Genomic DNA, 18,870 nt, shown 5'->3' with positions numbered 1-18,870 from the left:
AGGGACAGGTACAATTAGAAAAAATCAGGCTTCGTTGAGACCACTTGTTCTATTTTTTAAAGTTTACCTAAATCAAAATAAAAAAAGGTCATGCTTTTTAATTTCTTTAATTCAGTTTGAAATCTTCTGCATATGAACTGCTGTTAAATTATCCACTGAATTTTAAATACAGCAACACTCAACTTGAGCTTGAAACAAACCGCAGCCTGGGGAGTTTACGAAGCATCATCCATTACATGTCTGACCTATAATTATTGTTTGTAGCAGTATTAGTCGGCCGGTCCATACCAGACCAGACCGGGGTGGTCACTAAACTGCTGAGGCACCATGATACAGTGCAGCTTATTAAACCTCACGTGTGCATCCTGGGAGGAACAACTTGCAGATAATGTTTGTGTTTGTTCGAGCTGCTGCTCCAAAGAACTAACTAGTCATAAGTTTGAAATCAACACTTGGTACTTCCACTAAGTATGTCACGGAAAAAACTAGGTCTAACTAGGTTGTTGCATCGATCCAGAAAACATAGTATCAACATGTTCAAAATTGGGCGCCTATTTTTAACAAGATAAAAAGCCATTTTCTTATACACTACATCCAGTGTCAACACATGTATTTAAAAAAAAAAAAAAAAAAAACCTTGCCATTTGTTGTTTGTTTTTCTTAGCTCGACACAGACTCATGTCAGGGCCTTGGGAACTTGTCAGATATTCAGTTTGTAGTTGTGTTAGAAAAGCTGCAAGGAGAGTCTCTGGGGAATCACTCCAGTCACCCCATCTCCCCCACCCCATGTCACCAGCCAGGAACAAAGCCGCCATAGTCAATTCTCCTAATTTCACTGCAGCCTGTCGAAATCCTGTTCTCCTTTTCTCCTTCTCTTCAACAAGTACTTTATGCTGGGATCAGTCAGGTCTGAGTTGCCCACAAAAACCTGAGGCTCTCGCTTCATCGTCTTTCAGCACCGGGTTTGACACTCCCCATCTCCCTGCCATTCAGATGCCTGCACCATGCAATTTGTTTCCATTTGTCAAACACCACTATCCACCACAAAAGAAAATGCTGGCACAACAGAAAGTTTGCGAGAAACATTGTCTCCTCCACCAAGAAACGGCCCACAGATAACTTATTTATTGGCCGATAACAAAACAACCTTAAACAATTTACACCACTTTCGGTTGTTACAGATACTTGTTATATTGTTCTTCTCTCAACTGACTGAATAAAACATCTTTAACTGCATAGAGCACCTATCACATCCTCAAATCACCACCAGCGCATCAGTTTTCTCCTCAAGTGTGGATGGTGCAGCTTGAATTCAGCATTTCTTTCGCTGCTTTCCACATTGTGCTGACTCTTATTTTGTGTTTTATTTCTTTGGGATTAAACTTCATTGTGTTGACAGCAAGGTTTCTCAGACATTTATTTATTAAAGCCATATCAGCACTATGTTGACAGCATTTCTATTTGCACACCTATTCAGATATGTCTTTAAATGGCAGTATTATTGGGCAACGTAGGAAGGTATCTGGTTAATAATACTTATTGTGTAAACTTTGTTGTCGCCATTCTTGTGTTGGCTGTTATCGGGGAGAGAGCAGAGAGGATATGTGCTGACTCTGATGTAGATAGGGCCATGAGTATTCCTATTGTGGCAGCTGTCGTGTGGTGCAGTCCCTGATAGGGTTTCGGATGCTGTCAATGCTGTGTCAGGTGCATTAGCACCTCAGAGACCCATGATGCTCCAGCTGCTATGTGCCTGTGTCTCCCCGGGCCCTGGCCGCCAGCCTGACACCTGACACAAAGTAATCACAGATCACAGCGTTTAATCACTGAAACAAGCACTCCAGAGGACCCTACTGTCAATATCCCACTCTCTCATTATCTGTTTGGATTGCACATCCACACTGTCAGATAAACAGAGTGGAAAATTAAGATTAAAAATATGGTAATTTCATTTCAGGCGGCAGGCTCCTCTCACTGGCCCATTATGCTATTGATTACCTCTGAATTCAATTTCTCTTTTCAATGTAAACTTTAATCTATTCGCAAGCCAACAATCCAACTCCCAAGGGGCTATTTGAGAGTAAGTAACCATTTAATATGACGCTGGCTGAAGATTCACTGGCTTTAATGAATTGTGTAAATCACTCAGCTTTTAAAGGAACTGATGTCCCGCAGTTCACGGCCCAAATCTGGGCCTGGTTAAATACTGCCTTTTATACCAAGCTAAGTGTTTACTGACAGCCATCTCTGAATATGTAATCATCCTCTCTGCTCTTGTCTGTGTGAAGGCAAATTAAACAGCTCTTTTCTACTTGAGCCGGTGATGAAAAAAATTACATTGTAATTAGGATTTAATCATCATATTGCAGTACCAGCAAGTTAAAATAATGGAGTTAATAGCTGCACCGCCGTGAAACAAGATTTAAGAATCACTTGACTCAACACAGTAATCACTATGTTGTTTTCTTAGCCACTTACCAATTTGTAGCGTCGTGGTCAAGACCAGTTATAATCACTGACCTGAGGCAAACACACCATTCACACAACTGGATATAAGATGAGCAATAGTGGGAGGAAATGGTTGGTGACTCACTGTCATGAGACATGTTTTAAAAGTAAAATAAAGACAGACTGAAATTTTAGAAACACTTTTATTATTTGTAGTTTGAGTCTCATCTACTGTGTTAGGGGTTGGGGGTTAGGGTTTGTATCACTTATTTATGATTACAGGGACCAAACTCACTGAAATAAAACCATTAACAAAACTCAAGGAGCTGCAAATAAATAAATAAATAAATGAATAAATACACAACTATAAATAGTCATACTATATTTCATAGTAAATAGTATTTTCAAAGTTACAATAGCACAATTATGACATGACTACAGGGAAGAAGTAGATACTAAACTCAAGAGTTTTAAGTTTATCTGCAATAGACAAAAAACATTTGGCTCATGTTCTTTGGTGTTAGTATCATTGCCATCAAATGACAAGTTCTATTTCAACTTTAATGTCTGTTCCTGACCACGACTGAGGTAGACATAAAACCACTGTGGTCAAAGTGGAGGAAGACGATTCAATAAAAACAGTGCAATTACAAAGAATCAATGGTCTGATTAAGGCACAATAATTAGAGCGTCTCCTCTCAATTTCTTCTTCTCTTGTCAGGCATTTTAGCAATTAGATTTTTTTCCAAAAGACCTTATACCTGCAAAACAATGTCTGCTTTAGAAGAGTAATTTAAACCACAAATAATTTATTGCAAGCAGAGTATCTGCACTCTTCTCTGCAGGATTGAAGCTACCCAGGAGGCCAGTGTACACATACATAAACATAGCAGGGTGTAATCAATAAACAGCCATGCAGTAAAATGCTGTCAATAAAGCCTGCCTCAGATACTTCCCTCTTTTCTGTTCCCGACCAAAGGACTATGACAATGAAATGCAGCAAATACTGCACTATGTCTGCAGGGAGTCTAAACCCATTTTAATGTACAGCAAAAGAACTAAGAATAATTGGTGGAAGGGATTTGGTCAGCCATAGCCACAGCGACTCTCCCAACTGTTAAAGAGATGTCTCAAAGATGACACAGATGTCCTTGGCACAGTGCACGTCTGTCACTCGCTTTTTGTTCATGTAAACCTGGAAGTGTATCAGGGAAGCGGTGTCACAGAATACAAGAGTACAGTTCAATCTAAGCTACAATCTGTTTGAGTGTGTGTGTGTCTGTGTGTGTTTATATATATATATATATAGATGACAGATACAGTCAGAAACGGGTGAAGGGATTTCTCAGCTGTTGAAGCATGCAAAAGTGGCCTCATAAACAACTGTGAAATTCAAGGGAGAAAATATCAGAGATAATCACTGAAATTGTTGCTTTATTTTATCTAATTTTCTCCAACACTGATTTCTAAGCTGAGCCGTGTGACTGTATTAGAAAAACTCTCTCGAAAGATATCAATGTTTTCCGATGTGTTGGCAGAATGCTTGATTCATTTATGCAGAGAAGCTTTGCTTGACCAAAAATTTTAGTAATAAAAAGTTGATGGAAAAAAAAAGGTAAACCCTGTAAATAATAATAATGATAAAACTTTAGCAACAGCTATTCAGATATCCTGTCTACATATACATTCTCTTTCAAAGTGGACAAAGAAGCTAGAGGATGATATGAGATTATTCAATACATTTAAACCTTGACAACTATAGAAACTTGACACACAACATGTGGACCGTCTCCGTATTTAATAAGTGGTGCGAGAAGGTTATGGATGCTGCAGTAATCTGATCTAAGGAGAGCACCCCACAATAAAGAAAGGAAAACGTAAGGACTTGAACAATGTCACTACCAATCCACCAGTGTGCAGGGTAAGTCGATACGGAATAATACCACAGTGTGCTGAGTCTTTGAAATCAGTATTTTACTCATTTCACTCCTCTGGCTGAGGAGATACAGTTCTGCTGATAAATTTGTGCGAGGGACAGAGAGAAAATGAAATGATGCCTACTTTTTCTTATTTCACAAAGACCTGTTTGAAGTTGCAATATGGTATCTGTAGTCCCAGACAGATGCACATAAAATGGAATTGAACAATGAATAGCCGGCTCTTATCTGTGCAGTGTCTGAAGGGGAAATACATCACAAATGAATTTCGCAGGGAAAAAAATACGGACATTCTCTATTACAGTAATCCCCATAGAAAGTTTATCCCAAATCGCGATGAAGTTAAACCCAATATTTCAAAAAAGATATAGTGCAAAGAAAGCTGCTTTTCATGAATCATCTCGAAAATTATCTCAAAATTACATTATGAGAAAAAAGATTATACGGAAAGTTTCTGTGATAATATCAGAGGATGTCAATCTACAAAGGGACAATTTCACTCTTGAAATTAATGTTATTGCATCGCAATACTCCAAGTTGGCACTTTAAATTAAAATGGTAATCAAGTGTCTTTGCATTGTCAGGGTTATGCACATCTTCTGTTGCTTAACTATATTATTTTGGAGGTGAGCAATGAAGTCTGGAGTTAAAGAGAGTCTGGGATTACTGTGCCTCGACTGGACTCTATTTAGCCATAGCCCCATACTGGGACAAAGGTGGGTGTGGTTACCTGTTTGGCTGTGTACAGCAGTGAGGCAGCCTCTGCTCGGCCTGTCTGTTGTACCATCTGGTAGAAAAGCCCATTGAGGTTCTGGAGCAGCACATATGGCTCGTCATACTCCTGGATCCTGCCAGCATCCAGAACCTGCAATCACACATACAATGCTGGGTGTGTGCATGTGTTTTTGTGTGTGCCCTTGTGATAAAGCCTGTATACTTTACTTTGGAGAAAACAGACATTTCAGCTCTTTCGCTGCTGAGTGATGCATGCAGACAGTGCAAGATGAATGGGGAAACAGTAGTTCTCTGCACCTCTGAACCATCCATTTTGCGTGACTCATGCAACAGCAAACACCAGTGCCTCTTTCTGCTCAACACAGCCACGGACAATGAGCGTAACCTGTTGGCAGTGTGAAAGTCTGCTACGCTGACGCTGACAGACTGAAGATCAGTGATTGAACCGTGTATTTATCCTGGCATTTCAGCGGCTCAGGGGTGGTCCCCATTCAAATCCAACAATCACACCTTTAAGACACGCTAGAAAATAACCATAATTTCTATGTCATCAGATGCTATGTAAACCACACAAAGAATAGTGCCAATTCAAGCACTTTGGAAAAGACTACAATTATATCACAGACAAATTTTAACAAGCTCTATCCCCTTACAGCGGTAATGAGCAGTTTGTTATCACTAAAGCAGAGTTTCAGGGAGTTTTTGGAATGAAAGGGAGACTTCTGCAGCTGCTGTCATAATCGACAGCTTAGGCAAGGGACACTAGAAGATAAAGTTTGTATCTTGGAAAACAGTTTGTGCCTAAATATGGCACAGCTTATGAATTGGACAGGGCAATTCGGATGTGTCCCAGTTCAGTTCTCCTGGAGTGTGTGACAATCTGGGGGCATTTAACACAAGTGTAGGTGTCAAACAGTCCCTGCTGTGTGATATTTGACTTTTCTCAGCAACTATCTCAGTGACTGAGCAGCCATCAAGTTGTGCCCTGTCCTCCACAGACGCTTAACAAGTGCTGCCACAAATGGCACTAATTGGCACCTCGGCAGGCAATAGCAGGAAAGGGCCAAAGATCAAGTGGCACGAGCTCAAGCTCAATGAGAGGCAGTGCTGTGAGGGAGAAATCAGCCCAGCTGTTGCAAAATAAGGCAAGTGAATTAAAACTTTGTAAGCACTGTGTACTTATAGATAATTATAAAAAGGAGCATTTAAGCAGTCTGAAATCCCAGGTGTGTTTAATGTGTGGTGATGAAGTGACATTTTGTACTGGCTATTTCAAATCATGCTGAAAAGTCTATACACAAAACTTAGTTTGTCATAGCTGATGAGATTTTTTTTACCCATTTCCTGTCTGCCCTTGTTAAAAAAAAAAACCAAAAAAACACTTTCCCCGATAACTGTGTAGCAAAGGGAAGCAGTCTCATGATATAATAATTTCCTAACTTACCAGTATTCTGTCACAGTCAATAATAGTGTTGAGTCTGTGAGCAATGGTGAGGACCGTACACTCTTGAAACTTGTCACGGATAGTCTGCTGGATGAGGCCATCAGTTCTAAAGGAGAAGGGAATATGACACCTTAGCACAAAAAAAAAAAAAAAAACACTCTTCCTATAGACCCTTGGGCAGGGATTTTACTCAAAAACACAACAATGGCTCATCAACAGAGAGGTATGTTAAGCAGCAGGTATTAAAATAAAGAATATGACAATTACTCTGATTATCTGAAGTATGATCTTGTCTAAAACGTTTCAGTGTAACCAACTGTGATTGCATTCCATGCCAACACACACAGATTTGAGTCTGAACAGAATAATTCCCGTCTATATAACTCCAAAGAGAAACAACTTCAATGGTGCTACACTGCTACTGAATACAAAATAAAAAAAAAATAAATAAATAAATAAATAAATAATAATAAAAAAAACAGACCCATCATGTGTGTCATGTTTAGAATACTATCAATGTTTTTCTTACAAACTGAAGTGTCCCCTGACCTTGGGTCCACATTGGCTGTGGCCTCATCAATAATGAGGATGCGGTTTTTGCGAAGGATGGCCCTGGCCAAACACACAAGCTGCCTCTGGCCCACACTGAAGTTAGAGCCTGACTCAGTCAACACCGTCTCCAGCTTATTGGGCAGCTCCTCTACCACGGCCTTCATCTGCACCTGTGGAGAGGGAGAGCAGAGCCCCAGCCCTTCATTACCTCTGCATAAAGGCTTCCTGTGGAGATGTCTTTAAAGAGCCATCCAAACACACCCATTAACCGCCTGGCACAAAGCAGGGCCAGGTCCACTGATGACCTTGGCCAGTGCTCTCTTGTGGCCAGCCTCTAGCTTTAATCCAGGCCACCAAACCCATTCAGAAGCAGGACCAGGAGCTGAAGCCCTTCACTGTGGGGGGAGCCTTCATCCTGGTTGGCCTGACTGCCCAAACACATCTCCCCCAGTACTTTCAATGGTTCCCAGTTACAAGCCGCACATAGAGCTGGGCCCCATGGCCCTAATGGGATTTCCCTCCATGACTTGTGGCGAGCAGGGAGGCTGAATGGCAGCATTGTACAGGGGGACAGAGGGATCCCCCCCTGGGCTTGCAAGGGGGAATCATTCAGAGCCACGCTGGAGTACCTCTTGGAGTGCATTCCACAGGTCCTCATCTGTGTGCTGCCTGAAAGGGTCCAGATTCTTCCTCATGGTGCCCGTGAAGAGAACTGGGTCCTGTGGATAGATGGATATAGAAAGAGAAGGCCGTGGCCAGTTAAGATAATAACAAGGGGGAAGATGTATGAAAGGGTTAAGACAGGCTTTATAGAGTGCCGCTAGGCAATGTGTGAGGGAAAGATGTTCATAAAGGGTTTGCTACACTTAGAAGCTCCATTCAATGCTCTTAGCAACTATTATTCAATAAGATGATCTTTTTACTTGGAAAACCAGAGCTTGTGCACTTCTGTAGGTGGAGAATAGATTGTCTGAATATATGCCACATAAACCGCCATCTAGTCACTGGTACAACACAAAGAATTTCATACAGTAGCTTTATTAGAAATGATAATCTCAAAATGTCTGCCAAAATGTGTCAGTGAACACGAGTTATAACAGAAGTCAGCTGACCAGCCCCCTCAAAGGCCAGCCTCAGATCTCAGACAGCTAAGATATGTGTTTATGGTGAGCCGCACACCTGTATCAAGGTTCAGCCACACTACCATCTTTAAGAGAGTGAATAAAGCTCTTCATTACAGGGCAGAGGAAGGAGCACACAAGTGTTCAGGCACAGTTCCAGCGTGCCACTCTGTTTGTGGTTAACCTGATAAACAGGAGCAAGCCGACATCTCTTTGTGTAAGGTCAAATATTTATTCATAAATCCTGCTCCAATGTTCAAGTGATTTGCTGAACACTTGCAGGGACACCCTCAAGTAGTTGGAAAGCTTCTCGTGGTACGGAGCTGTGCCAGGTAACATACGCCGTGACTTTCATCGTTTTTTTTAATCAGTCAATAAATATGGATGTAAATAAAGGATGTAAATGTAATACATAATTTATGGAATTTAAATTCTTACAGTGAACATCTGAAAAAACAAAAAACCAAAAAAAAAAAAAAAAAAAACAATGAGTTGTGGCAGAAATGGCTCAAAAGTGAAATCCCGGTGTTCCATTGAAATCTCGCGATAACGATAATGACACTATGACAAAACAAAAAAAGCGATTCCTCTCGCCCTTTAATTAATTTAAATAACATGACAGTTCAATAAGTAATCATTAAATGTTATTTGAATTAACTATTCATCTTGTTGAAGGCCTTACCTTGTCAAATCTTTCGCCAAACCAAAAAAGAGACAGCTTCAGTCGTCTTTCCGGCGTGTGACTCTTCTTCCGCCATGTTGAATCAACTTACTTTACTTTACTGTTTGTTTGTTTGTTTTTTTGGCGTTCTTCGTTTTGAACAGGTGGCCGAACAAATTCGATGTATTTTCCACCTTCGGTCGTCAAAGTCTTGTAGCTTGTACTACTATGCCGTGATTAAAATCCTAAAATCCTCTTTCTTAAACCCGAAATATTTCGGTAATATAGAAGTGAGCCCTCATTTGGCTATTGGCTCTATCAGAACAGATATGCTAGCGGCCTCCGCCGCCATCTTAGTTTCTGTTTCGTCCGCGCCGTGTCGTGTATGACGTCATCACCGGGCGCCTCCGAGCCCTGCCATAATAAATTAGCTTTTTTTTTATGATCCCGATATAATCGTAAATAATACGATATTGCACGGCCCCAGTGCAGCTCACAACGAATTGCAATAGATTTTCACTGAGTCCTCATTACAGTCAAGGCAATGTTGTAACTCCAGCTTACTCAAGATACAGATCTGACCTCAAATCAAGATAGGAAATGTTCACCTGGCAACTGTGAGATTAGACCAGGGCTAAAAGTAAAAGTACACAATGGGCCTAAAAGGCTCAGTGTCCTGCATTAAGATTATAGAACTACTAGTCTGTGTGACTCACTATCCACACCTTCATCTCTGCTCTCTTACAAGTCAGCTCAAAGCCAGTACTGTGACAGCAACACAGTGAAAAAAGTCTAGTCTCCATTCATGTGTGTAGGCACAGTACACGCATACAGTGCAGGCACCTCAGACAGCAAAAAAAGTCTCAAGAAACCTTCACACTGGTCAGGTTTCAGGACTTCATCCCTGTGTCTTTGAAAAATGTTCCACCTCTTTATTTCCAATGAGCTTTTCCCTCTGTCACCGAAATACAGCCTTGTCATTAAGCCAGCTGAAGTCCCAATTCAAACTAGTTTTGTGACACACTTTAATTGAGGATTCAATGTCAGGTCAGGAAAAACTGCTTTCAAGCACAGCTTTCCAGAGACCGATTATGTGCTCCACCAATTCTTAGGCCTCTGTGTGCCACAGAATTCATTTTTAGTAAGTCATTCCTGAGAATTCAATAGTAACGGAAATTGATCCATTTTTAATGCCATATGCTAATAAAAGCTTATCATAATCAAATCTTTAGGTGGCAAATAATAAAAGTCCTCACGGCTAATGTATAGCATACATATCACACTCAAAATTCCACATGAAAAAGTAAAGCAACTGGCAATTTATATCAAGATCCTTCCCCCGTGAAACGCTGACTGAATATCACTTTATCTCTATGTGTAGCGGGAGAATAAAAGGTTTTCAGATGAATTCATATGAATGCAAGAGACTGCTTTCTGTACAAGTTTGTAAAAACCAAGAGTACAGAAACTCTACTCTTCTGAATACTGGTTAGGTTTCATGTCATGCAAATGCCGTCCAATATGTGATACAGATGGGCGTGCAGTTAAAGTTCTGACTCTAGCCTGCCACTTTGTGCGAGTCTCTCCCTCTAGGAGAGACAGAAAGAGTAAACAAAATCACATCAAACACACATCACATCCATCTCAAACTAGTTTGGACTAGGAAGTCAAACTTTATCTGAAGCGGTAGGGATGCCAGGAACCTATCAAATCCACAGAAAAGCATTAATGAAACTGTTTTGGGCATCTTGGCTTCACCCTAGAAATGTTCAAGACTTGAGCTAAGTGATGGTGTACAAGGGGACTCTGACTGTGAGGATGGGGGAGACTTCGTCTAAGCAGCTTTCCCATGTTTGGGGGGTAGAGGGCTTAATCCTCTGTCAGGGATGGGGAACTGCTCTCTTCACAGCACAGGCCGTGGGAGTCTTCTCCCCTCCCTCCACTCTGCTGACACTCACCCGCAGGCTGGCATTTTCTTAATGCCGTATCAGTTTCAACAAGCGGAAATAAAGTTAAACTGTCTCAAGGCATCCGTTTGTCTCACTTTCAGAAATCCCCTGAGTGACGACTTTAATTCTCCTCACTTGTTTTGGCTTTTTAAAAGCCAGCCGTATTTAAAAGGGCCAGAGCATGAAGGTTTCCGTTACTGTTGTTCATCTGACATTTCTGACATTTCTCAATCATGAAAAATAATATAACCTTGAGTGTAAAATAAGGATTGATGTACTTAAGTTCTCATGAATCTAAAAAGAAATTCTACCAAGTCACAGCAGCTGAGACTGTTGCAGAGATACCTGTGGGATGATGGACATTTTCTGGCGCAAGGTGTGAAGGCCAATTGCAGAAGTCAGAAACCCATCAATCACGATTCTTCCCTCAGGTTCCGCCAACCGGAACAAGGCAGAGATCAGGGAGCTTTTACCAGCACCAGTGCGTCCAACAATCCCAACCTACAATGTGGAGACGATGAGTTATTTCAAAAGTTGCTAACATTGCACTAATTTACAAAAAGCTAACATATTATTGAGCTCCTATAGATAACAATTAGCTCTACTATCATTAGTAAAGCTCCATCAAGAGTCAGGTGATTGTCTCGTGTGGCTAACTGCGATGAAACCATTTGTTCAATATGGCGATAAATACACGCTGCTGGAAAATATTCTATGCATCAACGCTGAGTAATGACACGGCAGGTTTTAGGTTTTGCTCCATTGTTTTAGCCTCTACTGAACATAAAAACATAAATAATGCACCTTGATTTATACTCTCTACATTACAATTGATATCCTAGACGTTTTGTCTATTATGATGTCACTCTGCCATCACTGTAGTGAGAATACCTGTAGGTCTCATTGTTACCTGTCACTGTAAGACCTTTGCATATCCAAATTCCATCATGCATTTTAGTCATTGAACTTTTGCCAAAAGGTGGCACACGGAACATAACGTAAGACTCAATATGCTACTGGGACCTAATGAATAGGAGTGGTGTCAACATTGGCAACACGGGACAAATCATCACTTGGTCCATTGAACTGAACTGCTGATGCTGCACACAGCTCCCTGCCAACATATAGGCCTGTTATATGCCACTACACAGCCACTGGGTAATGCTTTGTTTAGACAGGGGATTACCAACAACATTGCTTGCATAACAAAGAACCGCCGTACTCATTAAATGGCAAAACACAGAAAAGGCGCAACCAAATTCTTTCCTCCCTTTTTGCCAAAATTGGGTGGATGATATATACAGGACCGGGACGCTCAGGTATGCCTGATTTTGAATTATCAGAGACCAGATTGCTCGTTAACTTGAATTGGTTCCTTTAAAAGAGTCTCGAAAAACACAAGTGATTACTACACGAGGAGCACAGGACGAGACCAATTGGATGCTTCTCCCCAGTCCTTATAGGAAGCACCATCTTCCCCCAAAACCAAACAGCCAAACACTGTGATAGAAGAATATGAAGAATCTGTGTTGTGCAGAAGCCGCAGCAGGAGGAAAGCGATATGACTAAATATTTATGACTAAACCCATGTCTCTCCCAACTGAGCTAGAGGCATTCCTCTCACGTGGCCACAAAAGTTTAGATCTTTGCCCTGAGCAAACTTTTTCATACCGAATGAGCTTACTGAACACACATAACAAACCATGCCATGTGTCCACTCTTTTGCAGCAGATGCCACCTAGCTCCATGCTCCTCGAAAAGTAGCTTCACTGTGCAGTATTTTCTTAAATGATTAGTTGCATCTAGAGTAAGTCATGGTCCGCGTTGGGTCCTTTCATGTCACTTTGTGATTACATGATGAAATCTTAGGGAATTTTTTTTCCAATAAAGAGATCATTTTAACAGATAATTGACAATCAAAATCTCAGTATTTACAAAGCACAAGTCTTCCACCCACAAAGATTATTCATTGTACTTGCCTTTCAATGTGGAACAGAGAAAACCTTGACCACTAGAAGGACAAAAAATGAGAACACACTAGCTTTGTATGTCTTTGTGCGTCTCACCTCAATGTGAAAGACAACAACACTGCATTTCTTGCACTTTGCATTTGCAAGCAACAGTTGCTTTAAGCCATTATAACAAATGACCAACATTTGAAACAGTGTTCAGTATGGCTGTGTTACACTCACTCAAACTAAAACTATGACAATAACAAGAACATTTTGAAAATCATATTTTAACTTTTTGCTACATTTAAGACAGTCACATAAGGACGTTAAAGTTCACCTAAGATTTTTTAAGCTGTTGCCACATTTTATCTAAAGCAAAATGAAACATAAAAGCAATCTTGATTTTAAGTCTTTGAAGATAAGTGTCTTGCCCTTTTCAAGCCATTTCCCTCCAAACAATGGAAGGCCACCTGAGGTCCTCTGGTGAGTTATGTGCTTTCATATTTTATGTGTATGATATGACTTTAGTCAGTGGATGCATCTTGTACTGTAGGTGGTAGCTGCGGGTTTTTTTTGTGAAAGGGTGTCAAGGGAACTGTCATGATGCACAAAGCCTTTCACCCCCATGGCATGCGGCAGAGATCCCTCCCATGGGCTGTCAGGAGCCAGGGGCTCTCCACTTATCAACCCATCCATTGTGAAATCAGCCGCCCTGGCCAACCATAGCAATGCAAAATACACCCCCAGTATTAAACACAATTTCAATCATCCTCAACCATCTCACTCAGCCCTCCTCTCTCTCTCTCTCTCTCTCTTTCTTCACCCCTCTACGTTGGCCTCTTCTCTCTCTCTACAGTGAATAAACAGTTGTCATCGTCAGGTAGCTCAAAATGCAAATTTGGAACAAATGGATCCACTTGAACAGTCTTAATTACATGATATGTATTCCATGAATCGCAAATGGTATAGTCCTCGAGATTCAGAAACACATATGCTGTCCTTTTAATAATTGATTTCAAAATAATGCCACATAAAAAGAACCACACCACACCTACACTAGCTGCAAAGCAACCCAAGTCAGGTCAAGACCTTTTCTCTGGATGTGAAGATTACAGTGAGGTTCTTTAGGACCAAAGGCTCACTGGCACTGTAAGAGAAGTTGACTCTGTCAATGATGATAGAGCCCGTCTTTGGCCAGTCATCTGGAGGCCGCTTGTCTGTTTCCCAGGGTGCTTCACTCTCCAGCTCCGCATACTCCACAATTCTCTCCACTGATGTCATCTATAAAAAATAAAGTATAAAAAAATTTCAGAAATGAAAAACTAGGTAGACCTGAGGTAAAGTAGGTGACATGACATGACAGCAATATTTCTGACTTTCTCATCCCACACAGAGTCAAACACAATTAAACTGGTGAATTTGTGTTTTAAGAAAGTAGTGAAAATCAAAAAAGACACTCTGGTATGAGTAAAGCTACAAAAACCCAACAGGAAAATCCTGCATGGCAATGCAATGACATCCTTAATATAGCTTCCCTGCTTCCACTTTTCCTTTCTCAACCCATGGGCATCCAGTTTTTAATGTGTATGAAGAGTCCTCTGTACTCTGTGCTATGTTGCAGGTAAACAAAATATGAAACATAGGAAACTTTTTTTATTTGAAAACCAACTGATACAACATTAAATTGATGAAAGGTTTTTTATTACATTTTAAAAGCAGAACATTTTAATTGGCAAAATGGTGTCAACGTATAGTAAAATTTGTGATATCCAAGCAAAATATAAACATCCTCACCATGTTCTCGATCTCTGCGCTCTGTCTGACACCCCACTGGAACATGCCTGTGAGTGTTACAGCATAGGACAGAGCTAGACCCACTGCACCTGGCTCCAAGCCTGAAATATCAGAAACTATGTAAACATACAGTCACGCAATAATGAGTTTACCATCATGGTTACATGAAAACCCCATACAGTACCATCCCTGAGGTAGATGCAGCCAAAAGTAGTAATGGTGACAAAGATAGAACAAATTCCATCAAGACGCACAGCAAACCAACGAGATGTAGTCAGGAACAAGAACCAGGCCTCTGTTAACAAACAAAGCCACACACATTAGGTCTAGGTCTTAATATGTGGATGATTTAACATCCCTCCATTCCTTTTACCTGAGTGAAGATCTTGAAATTCATCAAACATCTGCTGGAACCTCTGCTGAACCTTGAAGGCACGGATGGTGCTCAGGCCTTGGAGAGAGGAGGAAAGGTGGGAGAAGACAGGACTCCGAGCTAAAAGAATAAACAGACCACATTTGTTAAAAAAAAAAAAAAAAAGTCTAACTGTAATATCTATCAATTTAACACCTCAATTAAGTTTTTCAAAAATACTCCTTTCCTTACTACTCTTTATTTTACACATTTTGAAGACTATAATTTTAATATTATTTAACATTATGAACAAATTGGGTTTAGAAAAATTTTGATTTCCTGTATTATAATGCCATTTAAGGGATAGTTAAAATCGGCTAAACTACCATGTTTTGAGATTTTACACTCGATCTATTGTAGAATTATCAGAAAGTAGAGACAAATAAATTCAGATTCGGTGATCAATGATGAAAAATGCTGGACAAATGTTTCTCTAGTATCAGTAAGTTTTCATTTCGGAAAAGGTTGCAATTGAACAGTCTTTTGTCTCAATTTGTTAGTTTAACAAAACCAAAAGACAAAAACTAAATGTTTCCTTGGAGCTTTTTGATATTACTTTTTTTTTTCTTTATGGTGATGGAACCTGTTGGCCATTGAGAATTTGGCCTCTCAGCCGAGAACAAAAAAGATAAACTAAAGTCTGCAATGGCCTTGTCATGCCCACTTGGCATTTTTCCCATTGTAAGCGATGTCATGAACTCCAGTCTCTTGAGGAAACTGCGTGTGGCCGAGCTAACAGGCTACTGCCACCTTTAGCCTTTATGCTAATGACCATGGCTTACTTCAATGGTCTATTAGCATTCCTGTGGTCTGCTTTTGTCTTTTGGCATAAATGGACATGTCCACTCCCCCATACCAAAAAAATCAAAAATCAAAAATTACTGGTAGACTCTAGGCGCTTGATGTCCCTGGAGGTCTGCAGGAAATAGCATCTCAGGAACAGGAAGACAACAAGAAGGGGAACAATGGGAATAAGGATCCAAGGGATGATGATTGCTGCTACTGCAATCACTCCGATGACTTGGAGAAAAACCTGGGGCGGAGAAAAAGATGTGTGCAAAACATTAATCAAACAGCAACTGAGGCAAAGACTCCACTGCTGCTGTGTGGGTTACCACTGGTGCAGTGAGGCCTATTTTTTTAGGCTGAACAAGAGAAACTCTTTCAGCTCTATTTGTGTGAGACCATCATGGACATACAGTAAGGTGACAGCAGGTTGTGGGACTGAGCTTATGTGACTCACAGTGTGAAAGGAAAACGATCACGGTGCTAATTCTCACTTAACAGCAAGTGAGAATTTACCACTTGGCCACTGCAGCTCATATCCTTGGCTCCCTTGGGCTTTCCCTTCAACACTTCTGGCCTGTAAGCCTCCCTGGCAGAGCAACCAGCCAACAGGCATGGCCACAGTGACTGGCAGAGGGCTCTGGGAACCGCACTGTGGGTGTCTGATACATCACACTCAAACCACACAGCCCTCAACAACACAGTGACTCATCACCCGTGTTAATGGCTCTGTGACACATCTAGACCAGGATACCAGAGCTGCCTAAACAAGATTGGAGGCAATGAGTCTGACACCACTGAAGCGTTTACACCTGCACTGTGTTTAGAATATTATAATGGCCATCTGATAAAGTATCAAACTATTGATACATGATAAATATGGATTAAATGTTTTTACAGTTACCCATTTGAGGTGATCATTAACACAGTGCAGGCACAGTACTTACCCACATTTTGAAGTACTTCATTTGAGTACGTACATTTTTCAACTTACTATTTTACGAACCATTGTATTTTAGCCCGCTACATTTTTCTGACTGAAATAATTACTTTTCAGATTAAAATTTACATATAAAATATACAAGTTTTGGATTCTTTCAGTCCATTTTTTTATAACAGGGGTAAATAAGGTCTCTGTGTACTTCTTCCGCCACTGAATATGTTCCTAACTGAAAGATATACTGTTACATATTTGTTATTCGATCGTTAGATGACAAAATTGAAACCTCACACCCTGAAATTAGACACATCCGAAGAGATGAATCATAAAACGTGGAGATTAGGATCGTGTGGTTACCTTCAGTGGTCTCAGACTAGCCCAGAGAGATGAAAATTTAATTTACCACCTTAATTACGGATGTTATCTGCCACTTAAGCACACATTTAAGCATGATCACTTTCAGTGTAGTTTTATGATGAAAAGCCACTCAATCCCATTTGCAGTTCAGATAAGAGGGTATTACTAGTCTAACCATTGCCATAGTGGAGCCTGCACAATCAAACAGTAAGTGGAAGCTACTGAGCACAACTGATCCCAAGAATTTCACAGTACATAAGTTTCAATCTTAGCCTTGATGGAAGGCTACCAGACTGCAAAGCGAGATGGTGGCACATGGGCCATTACGGCATGTTATCCAGCCTTCCCTTCAGGGGATCAAATATTAACTGAACAAATGTTTTATCGTAAAGACTGTTTTCTCATTCACTCTCCTGCTGCTGGTTAGTGACACAGCGACACTGCTCATTGATGTTTACTGGTTGGTTAATTTGAATTCTAATTGGGCCCATTTCAGCAGGGGCCACGAAGGTCCGAGCCAGGCCACTGATTTAACGGTGGGGTCATCTGAGGGGACGGAGGAGGAACAGGAACCATTAGATAGGAGTCTTGCCTCCTCCTGCTCCCCAAGGACCTCTGTCGCCAAGGCCCCCCATTTGATGTGATCCATTTGCGTGGTCTGCCGCTTATCATGTCAGCATCGGGAACACCGTGGCCCCCACCCACACTACACACAGATGACTCTGATAAGTAATCCCCACAAGTGAACACCTCACCCACTCAGACCACATCCATATCTCCTATGAAACCACACAGGAACAGAAAACTCCCAAAGCCACATCCCGCTGCACATAAAAGTGGATAAAAGGATGAAAGGTTCTGTATACAAACAGTTTAAATAAAGAATTACCACTAATTGCTCTTTAGCAAGAAAAGAAAGCTACCGCACGCATGTGATTCAGTCATTCAAGCAAACTGGGTGCACTGCTGTGTCCAAAGACTATTCAGATCTCTGCTGACCCTAATTGCTTTATTTTCTCAATGATCCTATCAGCTCTTTGATGTCCAAATAAATGTAGAAAATTGAAGTTAATTGCTATATTTGTGTTCAGCAATGATAGCAACTGTTGTTCCACAGCAGAAAATAAACACTTCCCTTTAATTAAACATCCCTCTGGACACAAGGAATCGGTACGCTTTTGACAACCTCTTTTTCATCCTCCCTTTATTTACTGTCAGTGTGCAATATTTGCCACTGGGAAAGACATGCAAACAAAACAGGAAATGAGGGAAATGCATGATAGGAAAAACAAGAAAATTCCTCAAAAGAAGTCCTCTGTCATTGCTGGAATTTTTCTTTTTTTTTTTTTTTTTTGGTATGTGTGTTCCACACTTTCCGTGACAGAACAGCACAATAAGCTGCAAGGGTCAGTGGCACTGAAACAAAACAGGGCTGTTCCACTCTGGCTCTGGAACAATACGAGTGACCCAATCCATTCTGCTCTGTCTTTGGGCTTTATTTTTGCATTAAATGCCCAGATGCTGTGGCTTTTCTTTGGGAGAAATGACTGTGGACACCTCCTTCACATTTTCCTCTTCTCGGGCATTTTCACTTCATAAAGCTGCAGTCAATGTGTTTTGTGTGTGGTGAGGAGGGCCTGACACACACTGTGGTGGTCTCAGTCGCTGTCTACATTGGTGGCTCGAGTAGTCCTAGGATTAGGCCTTTGTGTTCTGTGAAAAGGTAAAAGAAGTCACTTATTTGGGCTCAGTCAAGCTGCTGATTTCCAACCCCATTTTGGA

General features: G+C 40.9%; 1 protein-coding gene across 1 annotated transcript in view; it reads right to left on the bottom strand.

Annotated features, from left to right (window-relative positions):
* Positions 1–3,565: 3,565 nt before the first annotated feature.
* LOC115062164 (multidrug resistance-associated protein 4-like) overlaps positions 3,566–18,870 on the bottom strand; it is a 32,062-nt gene continuing 16,757 nt past the window's right edge. The window contains exons 21-31 of the mRNA XM_029530788.1: positions 15,888–16,038; positions 14,967–15,086; positions 14,778–14,888; positions 14,594–14,694; positions 13,889–14,080; positions 11,193–11,348; positions 7,746–7,835; positions 7,114–7,286; positions 6,565–6,670; positions 5,092–5,250; positions 3,566–3,643 (exon numbers count right to left, since the gene is read on the bottom strand). Coding sequence (XP_029386648.1) covers positions 3,566–3,643; positions 5,092–5,250; positions 6,565–6,670; positions 7,114–7,286; positions 7,746–7,835; positions 11,193–11,348; positions 13,889–14,080; positions 14,594–14,694; positions 14,778–14,888; positions 14,967–15,086; positions 15,888–16,038 — 1,437 coding nt within the window. The remainder of the gene's footprint in view (positions 3,644–5,091; positions 5,251–6,564; positions 6,671–7,113; positions 7,287–7,745; positions 7,836–11,192; positions 11,349–13,888; positions 14,081–14,593; positions 14,695–14,777; positions 14,889–14,966; positions 15,087–15,887; positions 16,039–18,870) is intronic.

The sequence above is a fragment of the Echeneis naucrates genome, chromosome 21 (genome assembly GCF_900963305.1).
Source record: "Echeneis naucrates chromosome 21, fEcheNa1.1, whole genome shotgun sequence".
NCBI lineage: Eukaryota > Metazoa > Chordata > Actinopteri > Carangiformes > Echeneidae > Echeneis > Echeneis naucrates.
This window is presented reverse-complemented; position numbering and strand designations above follow the sequence as displayed.